This window comes from Nelumbo lutea, chromosome 5 (assembly GCF_056320005.1).
Source record: "Nelumbo lutea isolate HS-2025 chromosome 5, American lotus-T2T, whole genome shotgun sequence".
NCBI lineage: Eukaryota > Viridiplantae > Streptophyta > Magnoliopsida > Proteales > Nelumbonaceae > Nelumbo > Nelumbo lutea.
The window spans coordinates 43,827,855-43,850,753 of record NC_142688.1 but is presented as its reverse complement, the minus strand read 5'-3'; the positions used below and the strand labels follow the sequence as shown (position 1 = coordinate 43,850,753).

Below are 22,899 nucleotides of genomic sequence, written 5' to 3'. Positions count from 1 at the left end.
AGGAATCCCAAAAGCTATTGTCTGTAACAATATCAGAAATCAGAGGATGTCATTGGAGAAAGGAGCCTGGGAGAAAAATGTGATTTTATCATCTGACAAAAGAATTACTGATTGGGGAAGGATCTTGGAGACGATTGTGTAGAGCTTTAGACTAAAGGGCCATGTGAGTGTCAAGCCCTTCGATGATTTGAAGGCTGTGTTATTTGGACTTGACGAAGACGTTGAGATTCCCACTACTGAAATTGTGGACTCTCCAGATGGCTTGGTAAATGCGGAGGTCTGACATATATCCTGTAATCAGATACCCATCTCTGTAGAAAATCTTGAGATTAAGCTTGTGGGTCTCCCCTTTAATCCTTGGAACATGGAAACCATTGAAAGATTGATACAGATTCTGGGTGGAGCGTTGATTGCTTATAATTTTCAAGATCTGCACGCTGCGAGACTCAGAATTGCAGGATTGAAGCCTGAAGACGTTCCTAGATGCATTAGTCTGCTTGCAGATGACCTCTGGTTGAAGGTCTGAGTTTTGTTGGAAGCCAAAACGTGTCTATGGGTGAAATGCTCTAAGGTTGAAGACAATGACTTGCTAGAGGTATGGGTTACGTGGAGGGGATATGACAGACAATGGTTCAAAGACTATTGACCGAAGTTAGAAGGAAGTTGTAGCAATTGCACACGGGCCTGACAGGAAGGAAACGCCTAATAAAGTCTGCAGTTCAAATTTAATTTAGGCGAAAAGTCTTATGTTGAGGCTATTATGGGCAATGCGCCAGTGCCATGTCACCAAAAGTTTCTGGACCACATAGTTTTAAGTATTCTGGAAGATGGCCAGAACCGGTTTGAACTAAAAAATCGGGACTGGATGCAGGTCCTGGTCAGGTCAGCAATAGTAGGTAATGTGATTACTTGAGTAGTCATGTGACTCGAGGGGAAGGGCCTATCAGCGGCTCGATGGGAGACGGGTTGCCTTGTCTATCATCGCCTACACTGTCCAGGGGATCAGTTTGAAGCTTGCGTCATGGACAAATGCAGTTCCAGATGAAGATGAGGATCGTAATGGTGAAATGGTTAAGGGAAAGAAGAAAAATCAGAGGAGAAAGTTAAAAAGATTACAGGAGAAAGGCCTTTGATATTCACAGACCAAAGTTTAATAGAATTGGGTCGATGATGAGAAGTGCTCCGAATGAGAGCAGAAAAAGTAAGAGAGAAATGTGGATTTGGGTGACCACCAAATATGACAAGCGGCAAGAAGAGTCTCATTGGTGAAATAGGCACGAATTATATGCGAGCAGCCCAACTAATTTAGCGAATAAAGAGCCTGATAGTTGTACCCTGGGCGGCAGAGGTGCCGAGGTTTTTTGCAACTCTGCTGTGTCCGAAGTTTCAGATGGGAGCAGGCAGGACTCTAGAAAGTCTACTGTTTTGACATCAGGAGTGGATCTCCATGTGGGTTTACAGAGGCTGGAAGAGCGGGGGGGGGGGGAGGAGATTGGGGAAGGATGTGTCTCTGCAGGTGATGCACATAAGAGAGATTGTAAGAATAAGGGGAAAGGGGAAACAGGTGATGGAGAAGGTGTGGGGAGTCTGGAGGGGAGCTGTAATGAGGATGGCTTTCAATCCAAGGAGGTGACGATAGGAAGATTGGGTGTTGATCTGGTTCATAGGAGCAAGCTTGATGAAAAGGAAGAGAACCAGATAAGGAGGCGATCAACAATAAATTATGTAGTTCAAAAAATTTTAACGCAGTACATTGGTAGTTCGAAAAACTACAAATGGGTTTATAAGAGGAAAAGATCAAGAGGAGGCAGTAGGTCATCTGACACTAAGAACAGGGGGACAACGATGCAATGCCAGCCTGTGTCCCCCCATTCAAGAAAGGAGCAACAGAAGGACAGATTGAGTGTTGATGACTCTGCTTTTGGTAAGAGTGGGACAATGAAAAACAACGATGGCATTGATAACAAGACAGGGTGTAGGACTCACCAGAATCTGGTGGGTAGAGAGGTCACGATTGGAAAGAGCTTGGGTTTATTTTTTTGGGGTAGTGAGGAGTTTGCTAGAAGGGCCTTTGAGGAGTTTGAAAGAAGGAAAAGGGAAGAGAAGATGAACAAAAAAATTCATCAGGAAGGTGACAAGTGTTGGGACGAAGATGTTTCAAGCCAGGAGGATGAGTTTGTGGTGGAAGATTGAGGTTTTGGTTGTGGAGCAAGGAGGATTTAAGTTTCTGTGTAGGGGTGGGTTGGATGCTTTTGCTCTCATGGGGATTTTTTGGTTTGTTTTCTTGGTTTGTGCTTGAGATTGTTTTGAGAAAAGCTTTCAAGTTTTGTCGGTTTTGGTTTTATGGGTTTTTGTATGGAACTCTTAAGATCTTTGATGGTTTCTTTGGGTGATGTCTTATTTCTTATCACCTTCCTATTGTATTCTATTTTCTTTTTTCTAGTGAATTTTTATCTTATTCTTCATTTTTTTTTTCTATTGAATTAGTTCAAATATGATAAGAAAAGAGAAAGAAGAGAGAAAGAGAGATGGGAGAAACATAGAATGAGAGAAATTGGTGAGAAAAGAGAGCTTAGGGCCTGTCGCCCAAGCATTAGCATTTGTACTGTACTAGTTGATTACCACCCTGTGCTCAGTACAGAGCAGCTATACCTACATATTTTGTTTGGGACCCATAATCCATGCGGTAAATTTATGCTGTTTTTTTATTTGATTTAAGAGACCAAATTAGGTTTGATTTGTAATTAACAGCATGCTTTATTTAAAAGAATGGGACCTACACCAATATAATGCATTGAAAGTCTTTGTGCTGTTTTTTTAATTTTAATTAGGAAACTAAATTAGACTTGACTTTTGTTTTAAAGATCATCATCATCAAAGCTTTATCCCTACTCTGCCATTGTTAATTTTTCTTACACTGCTGGTCCCCAGCTGGTTAAAGGAGAGTCTGAGTTAAAATTTATTCACCCTTTTATGAGTGGGATTCTAACCATTTGTTTGAAGGAGAAGCCCTCTTGTTTACAACCCTGTGCATCTGAAGCTATGTTAGTAATGGTTGAATAATTGTTGAACAGAGAACATCATCAACAGAGTGTATCTGAAGCTATGTTATCTATAATGACACTTATTTTGGAGGAGAAAGTTTCCCAACCTCTTTTGGATGTGATTCTGCAAAGTCTTCTGAAGGATGAAAAGGTATCCATTTAGTGGCATATTTTTGTTATTCACATCCTGCTTTAGATTCTTGATCTTTGAAACAGAAACTTATTTATGATCTATCTATTAGAAATGTTTAGGGCTGTCAATAGGTTGGGTCCGACTTGGTGGACCCAAACCGATTGGGTCAGTCCTGATATATTGTTCCGATTATTGTTGGTTTGGAACCGCTTCTACCCAGTTCTGAACCGATTCAGACCCGACCCGCGCTATATTATATATTAAATGTATAGTATATGACATAAATTAATAATATATGTATATATATATAATATTTTCAACAGGTTTATTATAATTGGGTCCATTGGGTCAGGACCCAATTGTCCCCAGAACCAATTGGTTCGGTTCTGGGTCTAAAATTACAGATCCTATCGGGTCTGGTTCGGTTCTGGGTTCTTAGTGTTTCTGTCAGGTCGGTTCTAGTTCTACCTGGACCTGACCCAGACTCGACCCATCGGCAGCCCTAGAATTTTGTTTTTTTTTTATACATTCACTTAGAAACTGTTGTCTGGCTTTCCTTGCTGTTTTAAAATTTATCATGCTGAACATTTCTTTTTAGCAAGATTTTTAGAAGAAGCTTTTTGATGTATTTTTTTTTTTTGGATAAGTAGTGAAATTTTATTAATAGAATTCAATAAATTCAAACAACACAAGCATCACTTAGAGGCATGGGATGCAACCTCTCCCATCATAATAAGAAAGTATGAATTACAACTGAGCCCAATACAATTGATCCTTATTCACTCCTTGCTTAGGTATTGTTTCAGCCATTCCATTAGCTTACCTCCTCCCCCATTGTATCATCAAAGTCATGTTTCTTGTTAACCATTTTACCTTTCAAAAAAAAAAAAAAAGATTAACTTGTTAATTTCATCCCTGTATCTCCAAAATTATAAACTCCGGTTTCTTCAGCCATCCCACCACCAGCTTTGAGTCACCTTCAATCATCAAATTTTCCAGATTCTGTTCATTCGCAGTCTATATTCCTTGTATTGCAGCAAGCCGTTCAGCTCTAATAGAGTCCTGCACTCCCATTGGATCCGAGAACAACACAATGACATGTCCTTTGTTATCTCTCAGAAGTCAGAACCCTCCTATTCCAGAGGTACCTAGGTTGCCTTGACTATTCCCATCAAGGTTCAATTTCATGTATCCTTCACGAGGCATCCACACTTAATTTGTCCTTACCTTTTTAGAAGAGCTTATTTCCACCACATTTTCCTTCACAGCTTCCTTACTTCTCTCCTCTAAAAAAATCTTGCATTCCTTTCTTCCTTGATAGTCCAAATCTATGTTGCTGTCTTACTTTCCTTTCTGCTATTGTGTATGATATGTTACTCCTGGTTTCTTATAAACATGCTTGATCAAAATGTTGAAGCGGTGAGCTTATTTTATGCAATTGCATTACTTGGTAATTGGTGTAGAAACCGTTAGATGTGCTTACTTCTGTGGTCTTGGGTAGATACTTAAGTCTTAAAGAGGTATCATGTTGTGTATTTTTTTTGTATATTTTTCTTAAGGCCCTGTTGTTTTTTAAGAGGCCACTTACCCGGGCTAATTGCACTTACCCATGTTCTTTTGATTCCTAGGTAAGTTATACAATGACTTTTTTATCCATACAAATCTGTTGTTAGAAAGGGCAAATTTGTCCCATTATGTTTTGTAAACTTTTCCCCCTAGTGGGAGAGTTACTTACCCACCTTGGAGATGGGTGGTAAGTGATACCTAGGGAAAATTAACTCTATCGTGGGGCACACAGCTTACTGAAAAAAAGAACACAGTAAAGTTGGTAAACAGGAACCACTTTTCCATTGACCAACTTCCCCCTCCTATTTCCTGAAAAAATGAATGGGGCCTAAAGAGGGGTCATGTTGTGTATTCTTGCTCTACTAAATACAAGATTTCAGGTCAATGGAATGATAAAGGAGGGCAGTGAAATCCTGCTGATTCCTCCTTCCCCCTCCCCTTGGCTAAATAAATTTTAATTTCTTGGTAAGTAGTTGTAGCTTTAACAATTTTATAAAGCCAGATCATAAAGTCTTTTTTTTTTGTAATAAGTAAAAAAGGAATTTTATTGAATAAGAAAAGAGATAATGAGGAACAAAAAAGACAAAAATACCCAACCCACCACTTGCTTCCATTGCATACTCCCCTCAACCAACCAAAAGACTCCTAAACCCAATAGAACACAACTGTAAAACAAAACCCTCTATCATTCACCAATCTGTGATAGAACTTTCATTATTTATCGGGTACTTCAGTTCTAATTCCTGAAACGATCTTCTTGTGTTATCTTCCCCTCCTAAAACATATAAACCCAACTTCTTGTCACACAGTCAGTTCATACAAGAGAGCTCAACAAGTTTAGGGTGAAAACAGAATCAATCGATCCCACCCTAGAGAGTCAGAATATATTTATATGAAATATGTATATTTATAGAAAGGCTCTTGTGGGGCAAAGAAGAGAAAATAAGAGAGAGAATTTACAAGATAGTGTACAACAAGGACTATAGTAATAAGGTGCAACATCAGGATTCTTTGCACTCCCCCTTAAATTGATGTGAGTGCATTAGCATCAGTTTGCCCATAAGAAATAGATGCATGGATCTCGTCATGGCCTTGGTGGCTATGTCAACAATCTATATTTTTTGAGGCCACATGAGAAGAGAGATAGAGGTAGCAAGAATCTTTATAGCACGGTTGTTGTGTACATGCAGAGGGATATGTGTAGAGATAGGATGACCAAGTGTTATGGGCCCGCGAATAGGATCTTGTCACGGGTCGGTCCACGGGGAAAACCTCCTGTTTTCCCTTGTTCTCCCTTTCCTTGAAGAACCTATCTTGCCGCCGTAAAGGTGATTTGTTCAAGAGATCACCCACTCTCCTTTGCTCTCTTTCTTGCCTAAAATTTTCGATACCTTTATTGAATAATATCAGCTCCTTAAATAGGAGATTACAAGTGGTAGAATCCTACTTTTAGGAGGACTCCTTGCTAATCTACTACTCTATCCTATTAAACTGATAAGATAAGACTGAAATGATAAGATAAGATAAGACTTCCTTAATCTATCCTACTGAACTGATAAGATAAGATAAGATAAGATAAGACTTAATCTATCCTACTGAACTGATAAGATAAGATAAGACTCCCTACTAATCCATACTACTGAACTGATAAGATAAGAACACTGAATAGATAAAGGCTCCTGATAATCCCTGCTACTGAAAGTAGATAAGGTAAGAATACTGAATAGATAAGATAGGATGAGAACACTAAATTGCTGCTGCTGAGAACACTAAATTACTGCTGCTGCTGCCGGCACCCACATCACCAAGGTCTTTAAGTAGTGATTTAAGCCAAGCAATTTCATTGCACACTGACGACATTGCCCTGTATTTAGCTTCTGTGGAGGACTGGGAGACAGTTTGTTGTTTTTTGCATTTCCATGAGATGAAGAGAATCACCCATAAAAACACACCACCTAGTAGTGGAGCAACGAGTTTCGGGATAGCTTGCCCAATCAGCATCAGCATAGACCCTAAAATGGATAGGAAAAGATGAAGAAAAGAATAGTCCTTGTGATAAAGAGCCACAAACATAATGGATAAGCCGATGTACAACAACCAGATGGGGTTGACTTGGAGTAGAGACAAACTTACTGACAACCTGAAAACTGACTGACGACCTGGACCGCATGAGAGATGTCAAGTCGAGTCATAGTAAGATAGATAAGGGACCCCATAAGTTGACAATAGATGGAGGCATCAGTGAGTAAGGGACCTTCTGATTTGGATAATTTAACATTCAGCTCCAGGGGAGTATCAACCTGCTTATTATCAGTAAGGCCGGCCAACTTGACAATATCCGAAGCATATTTGTGTAGGCAAATGAAATATTCCCTATGATTTCTTTGGACTTCAAGTCTTAAGAAATAGGTGAGAGAACCCAAGTCTTTCATGTGAAAGGATTTGTGAAGAAGAGACTTGAGGTCTTGAATTCCTTCTATACCATCTCTAGTCAACAACGTGCCATCCACATACAAGAGGAGAACTGTAATACCCTGAGGCCTTTTCCAAACAAAGAGAGAATGATTAGGATCACTCTGATTATACCCAACATCCACAACGACATCTATGAATTTCTCAAACCATGCCTAAGAGGCCTACTTCAGCCCATAGAGAGATTTCTTCAAGTGACAAACAAGAGATGGATCACTACAGTACCCCAGAAGGGATTTCGTGTACACCGTTTCCTTTAAATGCCCGTGTAGAAAGGCATTTTTCACATCTAATTGATAAGCCAAGAGTGCACCACAGAGAGGGATAAAAGAACACGAATTGTAGTGATCTTGGCAACCAGAGCAAATGTTTCCTCATAATCAAGCCATACTCTTGTGTATAACCTTGAGCCATAAGACTGGCTTTGTATCGATCTAAGGAGCCATCGGATTTCAACTTGATAGAATAAACCCACTTGCTCCTAATAAGAGAGCCATTAGAAGGAACTGGGACAAGGTCCCAAGTGTCATTCTCATGTAAGGTTTTTTGATTTGAAGATAGCGATCGGGTGGTCTAGAAACACGAGTAGAATGTTGCAAAGGAATAGATGGAACAATAGATAGGGGCGATTTTTTCGGGTGGTCTAGAAACCAAAAATTTTGGTTTCGATTTTTTCGTTTATTTGGTTAAATCGGTTCGACTAATTTGGTTTTCAGTTTTGGGTTTTAGAATTAGAAATTCGGTTAACCAAATTAACCGAACTTTCTATTATTTTATATAATATATAATATATAATATATTATATATTTATACATTAATATATAATAAAATGAAATTTGATTTCATAATATATAATATATTATATGTTATAGTATATATAACAAAGTATATATTATTAAAATTCGGTTTTAACCAAAATAACTGAAAATTTCACTTACGGGGTTATCGGTTGCGGGCTGAGGATGTGGACGGGGAGGAAGGGGGGTTCGTAGGTGTAGGTGCTGAATCACAAACTCACTTGCGAGAGAGGACGGGAAGATTCTTCATAGCCGTTGAAGGTAGAGCATCTTGTGAATCAAAGTTATACAAAACAGAAACAGAAGGTGCAAATAACTTGGTTACTCTTGAAAAAAAGGAAATATGCTCAAGAAAAATGACATTCCGAGAAATATGGAGGCGATGCATAGAAGGATTGTAGCAAAGAAATCCTTTGTGGTTGGGACTATACCCCACAAAGGCACTCATAACTGACAGAGCTAAGAGTTTATAACGTTCCTAAGAGGGAAGATATACATAATATAAGCACCCAAAAACATGAAGGTTGGAGAGATTGGGAGGACAACCAAATAGTTTTTGATGAGGAGATAAGTTATCCGGAACAGATGAATGAACACAATTAATTAGATGCACAGCTGTACTAGCTGCCTCCACCCAAAATAAAGATGGTGCATGTGACTCTTGAAGAAGAGTTCTCACAACACTGAGGATGTGCCCATTCTTGCGTTCTGCCTAACCATTTTGCTGAGGAGTGTATGGACAACACCGTTGAACTTGTATTCCAAGATTTCTCAAGTAGGACAGAAATTCACCATCATTGTATTCTCCCCTTGAGTCCGAGCATAGGATACGGACATTGGATTGAAACTGAACTCAGACCATAGCATGAAACAACTGAAAGGTTGGAAAAACTTTTGACTTGTGTTTGAGGAAGTAGATCCAAGTGTACCTAGTACAGCCAATCATCAATGAACAGTATAAAATACTTATATCCTAGTCGTGAAACAACAGAGGAAGTCTATACATCACTATGTATAATTTCAAAAGATGAAGTAGCATGTTCTGCTTTGTGAGGAAATGACAAAGTCTAACTCTTACTCAAAAAACAAGTAACACAAGATGTATCAAAAGATTGCAAGGATGGGATTTTATTTTTCATGAAACCAAAATCAACCAAAAATTTAAGTTTTTTAGAGTTTGGGCGACCCAAACATTTATGCCATAAATCCCAAATGTTATTTCTTTGATCCAAATTAGAATTCAATGAAGTAGAACTAAAATAAGCAGCTGATTTGCTGATTAAGATTCCCTTGAATTCTAGTGCAAACTGTTAGACAGTTTTTTGTATGCCCTTAACTTCAATCTGATTTGATGTACTTTTGTTATTTAGTGGAAATAAATAAAGTGCATGTTTGATTCATGTTGTTTGGTTTAATTCTGTGTAAAACCCTAAAACTGGACATTTATAGAGACTCATGTTAGTTTTAAATGTTCACAGCCGTTGGATAAGTCTGGGGAGATTTATCCTGCCAAGGCTGATGTTGATGTGCCACCAAGTGTTGGGATGGCCTGTCTCAGCCACCAGGGTAAGACCCGAGGCACATGCAGTATGGGATTACTTGAATCCTTGAACCGGACCAGATTTCCAGTATTGCCCTGCACCTTAGAGATAGATGGGCAAAACTGAAAAGTTACACCTGACCCCTAGACTCGATTATGACATTTCACTAGGTGTTGGATCAGGCTGCCTTTGATATGCCATTCAGTGAGATCCTTAGCGGGGATCAAAACCTGGGTATGTTGGGGCAATTTGAGAATTCATCTGAGTGGGTGATCATAGTGACAGAATCAGCCACTTTGTCGGACAAAGGGTAATGATCGGGAATGCACTCTCTCTGATGGAAACCAAACTGCCGGCAGTTGATTTCAATCGTTGGAATTTTGTTTTGCAAAATTAATATATTTATATATATATATGTGTGCGGTTTCAAATTGTTTGCAAATGGTTTTAATTCCCGGGATCCATGTGAGAGGAGAGTGCGGCACTGTTCCTTGCAGCCGAGGGAGAGGTCCTCTCTTGTCGGGCAGTGCTTGATCATTAAGGGCTGAGAGGTTAAGTGTAAGACCATTGAGGATAATACCTGATGGGCTAATCTTGCACCTGCCCACAGTCCCTGGGTTTTTATAAGATGGCTTGGCCCAGGGACCACTTAATGTAAGTGTTGGGCCCATAGGGTCCATATGATGGACTCAAGGGGTTCATTGAGTTTTTCAGTGAATTTGGCTGGGCCTTGTTTTAGAGGCTGGGCCGAACCCATGTGGCTGGTGTGTAGATCAATGCTTGGGTCCCACGCCATACAAAGAAGCCCAACTGGGCAGCAGATTGGAAAGTAATTAGACACTGAGGCCCATTTCGAGGTGGGCTGATATGATCACCCATCCATGGGGCGAATTTGAGATTAAAGTTAGTAAAAGGATTGAGCCTTTAGCCTTATCCACTCTTAGAGACCAAATTCAAATTAGATTTGAATCTGGTAACCTCCTGATAAGATCAGGAGTAAGCTAACTCTATCTGCAGAAATGATTAAGATTATCCCCTATCCAAATACTGATTTGGATTGGGATAACTCCTAAAAAGGAGGTTTCTTAATCAAGAAGAAAGGAGGAGATTTCGAACCAAGAAAAATCGCAAGAAAGGTTCCTGCGAATTTAGATCAGATCTCATACTCTCCAAAAAAAGAGAAAAAGCAGTTCAGCCTTTTTCGTTTTGGAGATCTCCTCCTGCCGCCGCCATCTTCCATTGCAAGATTAGATCTTTGCAGAAAAGAAAGTCAAGAAACCTGTTCTTGACATCAGTCTTGCAAGAAAGACTGAAAAAGATTCAGTGTTTAGTACTTCCAGAGGATTCTTGTGAAGGATCCAGTGTGTAGGACGCACCCTGCTGGTTCTGTTCCATTCACAGCTGTGTCATCTTCAGCAGGAACGGATCTTGGAGCATTCTTTGGGCGTGAACACCAACTTTGGGAGATACTGCTTCTCCGGATCAGGTATATTCCTCCCATTTATCTTTTGGTACAGATCTGGTTTGATTATGGTTCAAGTAGGATCCTTGAATATTGTATTCTAAATTTTGGGAATATGATTCCTAGTTGGGAGAAGGTAGGAAATGTTTGAAATTCGCCCACCCATTCCACAACCTTTATGGTGTCCATTAGATGGATCCTACCATTCTTTCACAAACAAGCAGCCCAGTCTACACGCCTTCCCTTTCACCTTCCAGTGCACCGGTCTTGAATCAAACAACCATCAAAAGAAAAGGTTAGAATGTGACCTTCATCAACCAATTGACCAACTGAAATAATGTTAGAGGTAAGTTTGAGAACAAAGAAAGTTTTTGTAAGGGAAAGGGAAGTTGAGGGTGAGAGCTTCAAACACAAATCATTACTCCCAATGATAATTAGTTTCTTACCATTGGTAGTAAGTAGTAACAATATGCTTATGATGGGTCTTTGAAGATTTATTTGATGGTTGAGGGTAAGCTCCTGTCATATGATTGGTAGCCTCATAATCAATTATCCAAGCATGAGAGGAAGAGGAATAATAACCAAAGAACTCACCAAATAAGCCAATAGCATAAAATGCAGATGAGATAGCAGAGGATACCAGTTCTTGTATCTCTTCCCTGTTCATAGGAGTAGAAGATTCACTTTTGACACTAGGAACATCAGTCGTCTGTCCTTCAGATAACTAGTCAGCCTGTGGCTGATTCTTCTTCACACTACCTTTGGAGGGACGAACAGGACAATCTGGAATGATATGACCAAGTTGCTTACAGTGCAAACATTTTTCTTCTTGCAGTGTGAAGCAATATGCCCAAAACCTTTGCGTTCATAACATTGGGTCTTAGACATATCCTTTCCACCAGATTTCTTACTCCCTTGAGCAATAAAAACTGTTTCAGAATGGAACTTCCACATTCTGTAGTTAGTTCCACCAAACTTCAGCAGAATAAAAAGGTCCTCCCTTTTCTCATTAGTCAAACGCAAGGTGCTTTCATACATGGAAGACAAACAACTGATTAGATTTTGGTTGCTAATGAATGTGGAGGAGATGAGGAGATCTAGGCAAAAGGACTTTCTATGTAATTGGACCTTGAAAAAGCTTATGATTGGGTGGACTAGGAGTTTTTATTAGGTGTTGAGAAGTTGTGGCTTTGGGGAAAGTTGGTGTAATTGGGTGTTTGGTTGCATTAGCTCTTTTCACAATTTTATTATGGTGAATGGGGTGGTGTAGGACCTCTTTCCAACTTCTAGTGGTTTTAGGTAGGGTGACCCCCTTTCCCCATTTATATTCACTCTATTTGTAGATGTGTTTGGTAGGATGATCTCGACTGTTGATAGGGAGAACTTGATAAGAGGTTAGAGCTTGGGAAGTAATGAGTTTCCAGTTACATACCTTCAGTTTGCAGATAATTTAATTACTTTTTGTGAAGGGGCTGATATGAAAAAGGTAAGGAATCTAAAAGAGCTAATAAGGAGGTTTTAAAGGCTTTCAAGTATGAAAAATTTACTCGGACAAAACCTATATAGTAGGGGTTAATATGGAGGATAGGGAAATTGAGGCTTTTGCGGCTTTCTTAGAGTGTTCTATCTTTGATTAGCCTTTGAAGTACCTGGGCCTTTCTGTTTGTAGCAAACCCTAGGGAGAGTAGGTTTTGGATCCTAGTGGTAGAAAACTTTTAGAAGAGATTAGCTTTGTAGAAGTAGAACTACATCTCTTTGGGAGGGCGTATTACTTTGATTAGGGCTATTCTTTTCAATTTACCAACCTAGTTCCTCTGCTAGGGAAATGGTTGTGGAGATTTGGGCAAGAGAGAGAGAGAGGGAGGCTTTATGGAGGAGGGTGGTGGTGGGAAAATATTGAGTGACAAGGCTTGGGTAAGAACCAAGGGAAGTAAGAAGTTCTTATGGGGTAAGTGTTTGGAAAGGAATCACGGGCTTTAATCAGGAATTTAGGAGTTTGGTCAGGCTCAAAGTGGGAGATGGCTCTAGAGTTAGGTTTTGGGAAGATTATACTGGCTGACAGAACAACAAATCACAATGGATCAGTGTTATGAGTGGAGAGGGGAGCAGCTGATTTGGAATCCAAAATTCAGAAGACCTTTACTTGACCAAGAAGTGGAAGAATGTATCTTGCTACTGGAAAAATTGGATGGTACCAGCATCTCTAGGTTCACTGAAGATGGCCTATGGTGGAAAGATTGCAGAGAAGGAAGGTTCTCTGTGAAGTCATTCTACAATGCATTAACAAGTCAAGGTATGGAGTCAAACCAGATAAAAGGTGTCTGGGGTAACCCAGTACCCCCAAGGGTAGAATCCTTCACTTGGTTGGTAGCACATGACAGAACCCTTACCACTGACCACCTGAAGTCTAGGGGATTGCAGTTAGCAAGCTGCTGTTACTTATGCAACATGGAGGAAGAAACAGTCCTTCACTTGTTCTTTTCATGCAGTATAGAAAACTTCATTCAGAAGTTCTTCTCCTTCTTATTCGGATTGAGTGTCTTCCAATCTTTGTCTCCAGCAAAGATCTTTTCCAATTCCAAGTGGCCAAAACTCAAAGGAAGTAAGAAAGATAGAATACTATGGAGATGTATTCCATCAGCAGTATGCTGGTCTATATGGAAAGAGAGAACCAGAAAGGTGTTTGAGGACAAGTCGAAAAGCATTGAATATCTGGTAGCAGCAGTGGGCAACCTGATTTCAGATTAGGTCCTTAGGCTTCCAGATTTCGAACAAGTGGACAAATCTTGTTGGAGAATTTTTGGAGTACTCTTGAATTGCATCCTTGTAATGATTATTCATTTTCAGTTTGATCACTAGTTTGCATTTGGTTTGTCAAATTGACAACCATCTGATATGAGATGTACTCCTTTTTTAGTTTAATGAAATTTCTATTTACCATATTGAAGTGGATAGACATTTCATATGGGAAAGAGTTGCATCTGGAGATGTTTGCCTACCGTTTAATGCCTCTGAAGAATAGTTAGCTGATGTTTTGACTGAAGGAGTTCCCAAGGCCAAGTTACAACAGTATGTAAGCAAGATGGGCATGATTGACATCTATACTCAGCTTAAGGGGGAGTGTAGAGATGATGGGCCAACCACCTGTTCTTTGTATTCTTTCTTTTTTATATATATGTTTTGTTATTGTATCTTATTCATATGTGCCTATTAGCTACGCGTCTTTATATTTACCAAGCTGCTGCCCTACTAAGGGTATTTTTTTTTTCTTTTTTTTTTGTAAATTAACATTCTTTTTAGTAAAAGGAACCAAATAACGATTTGGGGACTGGAGAGAGCTACATTTCTCTCTTCTTCCACCTTCTCTTCTCTCTTGGTCTGATCTTCCTCATTTTTTTGATTAATCCACCTTTTATTGCTGTTTTATTTTCTTCTTTTTCAAGCCATCAAGGTGAGGCTAGGGGACAGGGGGGCAGCAACCGACAGCCATCTTTCACTATTAATTATCTATAATCTTCATAAAAAAGTATAACCTTCATACTCAAATATAGAAGAAAATAACATATTTGTGGGAATAAAAAAGAAGAAAAGAAAATGCGGAAAATATAGGGGCTGACCCCTGTTTTTGTCCTAGGAAAAGAAGAGGGATATAAACTCACAAAATGAATACTTTAATTTAATAATATGCATATTATTATTATAATCTAAAAAAAAAAGGAATATAAGAAAAATTTCATAGTGCACTGTACAAAATATGTGTTCAAGTGAGGTGACCCTCCATGGGTGTCTTATTGCCTAGGTGTTGCCTTGACAACTATGGGAAAATTGATTACCTTGAAGATATATAGAGTAACCACGGACATGTGTGATGGAGCAATGATCGGTGTTGGAACACCTTGCATATATCAGAGTTTTTAGTTGGAATGGTGCTTCATTAAGGATTGCTTTCTTAGTCCATATTCTTGTCTGATTCTTCTATGATTGTAGTTTCCAAATAACATTAACCTTAACTAGCCAATATATGGCTGCTGTTTTGTTTTTCTTACTCTCTAATAAATCTGCTTTCTTTCCTTCTATGGTTATTTCTGTTTGTTTGTTATGTTACATTTCTTTGGTCAAGTTCATATTGAATTGCCACCAATTTAACTAATATTTCTTTAAGTGCAACTTCAAGGAAATGCGGGTATCTTAATGCTGTCATGAATAGGATTGCTCTATGTTATATTCGAGGATGCTTTCTAACAAGTAGGTTTATTATTTGCAGGCTGCACCTATTGCTTCCTTTAGGCTTGCTGTTTCTGTCATTCAACAATGCACTGACAAGCTAGAGCCCTTTGTTAGAGGTTTCTTAACATCTTGCATTCTGGACAGAGATGCTGTAGGGAGTGATCTTAAAGATTTTTATCATGAAATTATCTTTGAAATTTTCCAATGTGCTCCTCAGATGCTTCTTGCTGTTATCCCAAACTTGACGCATGAACTATTAGTATGTTGTCACTCTTTAATATTTGGTGAAGCCATTAACTAATATCACTTACCGACATATGGTCCATTTTTCTAAGAAATTGTAAGAGTGGATGTAATGGACTCTTCTTGGGGGTGTTTGGTGCAGTGGCGTTGCGTTGCTGTGCATTTTGGGTTGATCAATACAAATTTGTAAGAAATGTGTGTTGCCATGCCATACATGAGTGTTACTTCAGATAAAAAAATGTGTGAGAAACATCAAATTTGACCTTTTATGTAGAAATAGCAATTTTATCGATCAACTCAAAATGTTTTCAACCCAAAATGCAACAGCAACACAACACCATTTACCAAACACCCCCTTGATTCTTTTGCAGAAATTTTGTTCTGAAATGCATGTCTTTAGTTGTTTCTTTTATTGCCAGTTCCTTTAGTGACTGTGGTTTATTGGCAGACTGATCAGGTTGATGTCCGTATAAAATCTGTCAATTTGCTTGGAAAGCTTTTTGCACTGCCTGAGCATCATGTTGCACAACAATATCGTCAACTCTTTTTTGAGTTTTTGAAAAGATTTTCTGACAAGTCTTCTGAAGTTAGAATTGCTGCCCTACAATGTGCTAAAGCTTGCTACATGGCTAATTCCTCTGGGACAGAATCACTTGAAGTCCTCAGTAAGCAATCGTGCACTAACTTTGCTTTTTTATGGTGCAATTAAATGAGGGAGGCATTTCTAAAACATGCTTCACATGTTGTGACTTGTTGCAGCTGCCCTTGAAGGACGACTCTTGGATTTTGATGATAAAGTGAGGATTCAAGCAGTTATTGTAGTCTGTGATATGGCGAAATCAAACCTGAAACTCATTCCTACTGAGCTTATTTCACGGGCTGCAGAGAGACTTAGGGACAAGAAGGTGAATTTGGTCTCCTAACCATTTCTTCTCTAGGTTGTTAATTGGAATTTTTGTATTGATTTCAAGTTATCTCTTTTGCCATTAGGTTTCTGTTAGAAAGATTGCCATGCAGAAGTTGCTAGAACTTTATCGATATTACTGTAGCAAGTGTTCAGAAGGTCTCTTCACACTCAGTGAACAGTTTGAACAGATTCCATGCAAAGTTTTGATGCTCTGCTATGATAAAGATTGTAAGGAGTTCCGGTATGGTTGTCTACACATTTTGTCTGGTTAAATCCAAGGATTAAAAAATGGCCGATGCTCCTTGTTTTTTCTTTTTTATTTTATATGTATTAGAGGGTCCCACCCATCATTCTTTAATGTTTTAAAGTTTTTAAAAAACCTTTGTATCGGTGTATCCAAGCACATCTAGGTACACCAACACCTATACGATACACCCTGTATCAGGCGTATTGTTTTGATATTTTAATCCTTGGTTAAACCTATATGGGGTGTATCATATCAGTATTTTAGTTCTTGCTTAAACCTACTGACATTCTCGTAGTTGGAGTCATAATTTGTTTTAACAATTTTCTCAGGCCTCAAAGCATGGAGCTTGTGCTTGCTGAGGATCTATTTCCAGCTTCCCTTTCCATTGAGGAGAGGACAAGACATTGGATCTCTTTGTTCTCACATTTTGCACCTCCTCATATAAAGGCATTAAACTCCATTTTGTCTCAGAAGAGGAGGTATTGATACTCAACTGGGGCTCTAAATAGTCGTGCAAAGTGCTTTTTCTTCATGCATATTTATTTCCTCATTCCAGGTTGCAGATAGAGATGCAAGTTTATTTGACCCTCCGAAAACAAGAAAAGGTATATCATAGTGCTTTTCCAATTGGTAGAAGGTAGACAAAGAAATGCTTAAGAATGCATTTCTGTCTGAAATATTATATATGCATGAATTTATTTCCTAAAGCCTCTGCTTAATAGGGATAACCATTTATGGTATGGACTTCATATAAGGAATTTATTCTTTTGGTTTTGTTCTTGAATTCTGAGTTATTTTCATCATGGTTTTATACATCCCATGAGGGCTTTGTTTTGGGTATGCATTAAACATTTCTTTTTTGTTCATATTGTCTAAGTTGAGCAGCATTGCAACCCCTTTCTTGTACTGTTCTTTTGTATCTTGTTGGAAGGGTACTTATGCATATGATAGAGGTAGATTTGATATGAATAAATGCATATCCATGTAATCTATGTATTTCTTATATGTATATTAATTTGACAGCATGCATTAATGGATGTTTCAGGAGAATGATTTGGAAGAAATGCAGAAGAGAATTAGAAACTCATTTGTGAAAATGTCTGCATCCTTTGCTGATCCAACTAAAGCAGAAGAATGCTTTCAAAAACTGCACACAGTGAAAGACAATAACATTTTTACATCATTGCAGCAGTTGTTGGATGGAGGATCAATTTTAACTGCAAAATTCACTAGAGTGAGTTGGTATTTGAATGCATTTGTGCTCTCTTTATGCTCATTGAAATTTCATATCTGGATTGGATTATTTGGGATCATATCTGGAACTTAATAATTGTATTTATCAATTAAATTTCCCTTGTATGGTTCTCTCTCTCTCTCTCATTTAGTAAGTAGTGCTATTTATTCACTATTGAGAAAGGTTGACAAATACAAGAGTAGAAAAACAAATAAAAATGATGGATGGGGTGCCAACACAAAAGATCTCAATGACCCCACCCCTTTACACAGGTTTTGTATTGTATTTGTCATTGAAATTTCCATTGTTTGCCCGTCTCCTCTCTCCATTAATGGTGAAATTGACCAACTCTTGAGAAGAGGTAACAAATACAAGAGGGGAAAAACGAATACACAAGAAAACACAAAAGGGGTGGGGGTGAGCCACCACAAAAGACCTTGATGACCCCACCTCTTTCCAGATATAAAATAGTAGGGGTGCTCATAGTTTGTTTAACTGAACCGTGGGCTTATTTTCTGAACTGAACTGGTAGCACTGGTTTTTGGAAAACCATGAATGAAACTGAACCAAAACCAATCAGTTAACTGGTTGATTGGTTCATGTCTTTGGTTTTTTGTTTTTCTGATATTTATAATATAAATTATAAATAAATAATGTAAATACTATATAATATATTATATTATAAATAGTAAATAATATATTATATATTATAAATATATATTTATAATATAGATAATTTAAAATATATGAGGCTAGGCAATAGGGGGTGCCTTCTTGCCTAGTTGCCTAGGTGGGTACCTAGATGTCGCCAAGGTGATGGATTTTTTTTAAGTGAAAAACATATATCCTAGGGTAGTTCCCTAGGTTTTGTAACCATATTTCCTTAATAATTATCCATAATTTTCATAAGAAAAATATAAACTTCATGTTAAAGTATAGAAAATCGGCATATTCATTAGAAGAAAAAGAAGGAAGGAAAGAAAGTTCAAAAAATGTAGGAGTTGAACTCCTATTTTTGTTATAAGAAAAAGAAGAAAAGAAAAGGTGGAAGAAAAATAAGAAGAAGATGTGAAAGAAGAAAACGTGTTGATTAGACAAAACTTTAACTTCTTCCTTATTGGTTCAGGTTTCGAAGTCTTTGGGGGTTCAATACAACAATTATTGATTAAAAAAAATACAAGCAATGTCTGTGTTGACTAAACCCTAACAAATTAGAAAATAGTAAAAAGAAATTATTATATAAACACAAAAGATGAATATTTTAGTTTAATAATACCTATTTTATAATTATAATCTCGAAAATTAAGAATATAAAAGTATTCTATAACACAACATAACTTGTCTCGCCCAAAAGAAATTTTGAAGTTCAAGTTTGCAACACCGAAGAACACAGTGGCAGGAAGGAAAATTAGTTCAGGAGAAGGAGAGTCGGCAAGAGAAAGTATCCGAGGCTTAATAGACCAAATTTTAAAAGGAGTGCAATAATAAGGAGAATCTCGACTATGGTCAAGGAAAGAAAAGGAGGAATATGGATTTGGGTGATCACCGAGTTTGACAAAAATGGTAGGAAGAGGATAGTAGGTGGAACAGGAGCGACTTTCGTCGACTACACATATCCTTCCATGACTAGTGATGCCGGACATTTTTCTTAGGTCGGTAGGGATCTTGATGGGATTAGTGGTTCCTCCAAGCCCGGGGTATATTCGGTGTGAGACTAGAAAATTAGATTCAACGACACCAGGAAAGCTTGTCTATGTGGAATTAGAGAGGCTGAAAGGGGGGGAGCAGGCCGTTCAGAAAAGGAATGTTAGTGCTGATGGTGAGCTGGAAAATGAAGGTGAGGTTACAGGAAAGGAAGTTTTAGCTGGTGGAGAATCCCCTGAAGGACAGGGTGAAAACTTTCTAGAGGACTGCCGGCTTTACGAGGAGGTAAAGGGTGGAAGGTTGGGTGTTGATTTGGGCCAAGGGAGCAAAATTGAGGAGGAGGAACAAACTAACAGGATAGTCTACAAGAAATTACGTAGTCTGAGAAACCATAACATCGTAAATGTGACTGAGATTTTCTCAAGGCTAAAAATGGGCTTGGTGGGGGCAGGACCTACAAAAAATACAAATGGGTGTACAGGAGGAAAAGAGTGAGAGGCAATGGGACATTTGGTACTGATCAAAGGGAGGCAATGGAGCAAGTTCAGTCTTTGGTCCCTCTTCAGATGAACACCAGGAAAGCAAGCTGAGTGGGGTCGGGTATGACTATGGTGCAAACAGGTTGCCGTAGAGTAGTGATATTACTGATGAAGATTCAGGTGGTGTTGTTCCCTAGAAATTAGTGGAGAGAGAGGTTATGATTGGGAAAAGTTTGGATCTGTTTTTCTTGGGGGGTGAGGGGTTTGCTAGGAGGGCCTTTGAGGAATTTGAAAAAAAGGAAAAAGGAAGAGAAACTGAAGAAAAAAGTCCATCCGGAAGGAAGCAAGGGAGGGATGGGATGAGGATGTCTCAGCCGAGGAGGATATTCTCAAGGATGAAGATTGAAGAATGGCGATTCAGGAATGGGTTTTTGATTTGGGTCAGTTAATGGGCTGGTGGTCCTTGTTTCAATGGGGATCTGTTTTGGGTATGTTCAGGGTATTGTGCTCAGATTTGGTTGGGTTTTTATGTTTGTAAGCTGTGCGATTTTCGGCCATTTTGGGTGTATGAGGGTGTGATTGCTCTTTGGTGATATCTTTTCACCTCTAATGTATTTCATTTCCTTTTTATTTTAATAATTTTTTCTTTATCCTTAAAAAAAAGACATACAAAACTACTTGGAAATTAGGTGAGGCAAGCGACAAGGATGCCTTGTCACCTGGCGCTCCCCTTGACAACTATGTGTCTAAGCAAGGCTAGGCAAAAGCCACAGGGCACCCAAGTACCTAGGTGACACCTCGGTGATGGAATTTGAACATATTAGTTTTATTAAATTTTTACTTTCCTACACTTTTTAAAACTACTTCATTGGTTTTCTATCCTAAGTAGAAAGCATGTACACTAACTATTAACACTAGAATCATTCAAATGCGTTTAAATTTTATATAAAATTGTAAAAGCATAAATTATTATCAATTTATCATGTATTCATGTTCAACATTTAAATATATTATTTTAAAAAAAAAGGAGTCAAAACCAACTACACTAAAAGAATAAACTAATAAGTACTATAATTATTTTAAGTTCACATATTCATACCTTTGAGGTGAATGTTGAGTATTGTCCTCCTTGAGTGCCATCCATTCTCTCATAGCTTTGCCTTTAACAAAACAAAAAAGAAAAGTCCCTAATAAATTAAACAAATAGGACAAACATTAAAAATTTACAACAAATGAACAAAGAATAAAATGTCCAAATTATCCAATAATAATTAAATTTCAACCAATCAAACCCTCAAGGCCTAAAGGAATCAAACACATACCTTGATTGAAAGTTTGATATTTAGACATTTAGTAGGAACTACGTAGGAACCAAATCAAGTAATGAATAAAGCAATAACAAAAAAATGGCAATACCAACTCATTTATTTTGGAACCTAAATTGAACAACATATAATATAAGTGCAAATTCAGTGGACAAATAGAATACATGCAAGAAAAAAAACATGAAAACATAATGAATAGAGGGGAATGATTATGATCCAGTCCCACAAGCAAGTCGTTGTCCATTTACTTAATTTTTACTACTTGCTAGTAAAGAAATTAATACAGATTACAGTCTTTTGTTTACAAAACAGGTGAAGAAAAACAGGGGGTGGAGCTCCTATTTTTTCACCGAAAAATTTAAAGAAAAACAAGGGATGAAGCCCTTGTTTTTTGTTCGAATAAGAAGATGAAGAGGTTTGAAAGAAAGGAAGAATAAGTAAATAAAAAGAAAAGAATGAAGAGAAAAAAATATAAATGGATCAAAACAAACGGGGAGGAACCCTTATTTTTGCATTTGAAATTGAAGAGAAGAAAAAAATCTGGACTTTTGCCTTTGGGTAGTTCGGTTTGTCTAGTCCTTTGGACTTGGATGCTAGAGTTTGGGCAGAGGGCGGACTGAAAAAATACTTATTAAAGATAGGCACCTGCCTAGTACTCTGGGTGGGCACCTTATGATAAATTGTATAGTCGACTGGTAGAGGCAAACCTAGGAAACTGCCTAATCGCCTAGGCATTGCTTTAACAACTATGCTTCTTGTCTTACAGTTTGAAGTTAAAGATCTTGGCCCTTTGAAATACTTTGGCATTGAAGTTGCTTAATCTGACAAAGGTATCTTTATTTCCCAAAGGAAATATATTTTTGACTGGTTGCAGGACATTGGGAAATTGGGATATAAAGCAGCCAAAACTCCTATAAATCCAAGTCATAATCTTGGGAACTGTGAAGGTGAGACTGTCTCAAATGTTCATCAGTATCATAGACTTATTGGGAAGCTTTTATATCTTTCCATGACTATACCTAACATTGTGTTTGCTGTGATTCGGTGTTTTAAAAGTGCAAGGCACAGGGGTCAATTTGCACTTGAGGCGCAAGGCGAGGCACGCGCCTTTTTGAAGCAAGGTGCAAAAATAAAAAAAAATGCTAAAAAAATAATAAAAAGTCAGAAAATTCCAAAAAAATGGCAAAAATAAAAAAAAATAAAAAAACTATTAAACATAATATTAATAAAAAATATAAACTTAAAATTTTAAAATAAATGTTTCAAAAACCTATTATCTAAAATTAAAATACATAAACATTAGATGTGAAGCATATTCAAATGAGAATTTAAAAATAAAATCAAATTTATAAAACATTTTCAAGCATGTAAAACCTCTAATGTCTTTTTTCACTCAATTGCTTTACTTCAAGTAGCTAATGTAATGTAAAACATATTACATTCCTGATTCCATGAGCTGCCTTTGTGCCACGCCCCTCGAGGCAAGCTCAAACAAGTCCACGTTAGGTCTTAAATTCTTAGTTTTCATACAAAAAATAATGATTTATAGTTTTAATTTCTTTTTAAGAAATTAACAAA

The 22,899-nt window shown here is 37.9% G+C and overlaps 1 protein-coding gene across 10 annotated transcripts in view; it reads left to right on the top strand.

The window, feature by feature from the left end:
• LOC148852051 (ARM repeat superfamily protein) overlaps window positions 1-22,899 on the top strand; it is a 91,959-nt gene that overhangs the window by 7,016 nt on the left and 62,044 nt on the right. For all 10 annotated transcript variants that reach the window (XR_016099547.1, XR_016099548.1, XM_088946360.1 and 7 more), the window contains exons 4-11: window positions 3,075-3,195; window positions 15,280-15,501; window positions 15,934-16,150; window positions 16,245-16,390; window positions 16,476-16,633; window positions 16,969-17,118; window positions 17,196-17,244; window positions 17,685-17,873. Coding sequence is in view for 8 of the 10 variants with exons in the window: in XM_088946360.1 (XP_088802486.1) it covers window positions 3,075-3,195; window positions 15,280-15,501; window positions 15,934-16,150; window positions 16,245-16,390; window positions 16,476-16,633; window positions 16,969-17,118; window positions 17,196-17,244; window positions 17,685-17,873 (1,252 nt within the window). In the remaining 2 variants the exon portion in view is untranslated. The remainder of the gene's footprint in view (window positions 1-3,074; window positions 3,196-15,279; window positions 15,502-15,933; window positions 16,151-16,244; window positions 16,391-16,475; window positions 16,634-16,968; window positions 17,119-17,195; window positions 17,245-17,684; window positions 17,874-22,899) is intronic.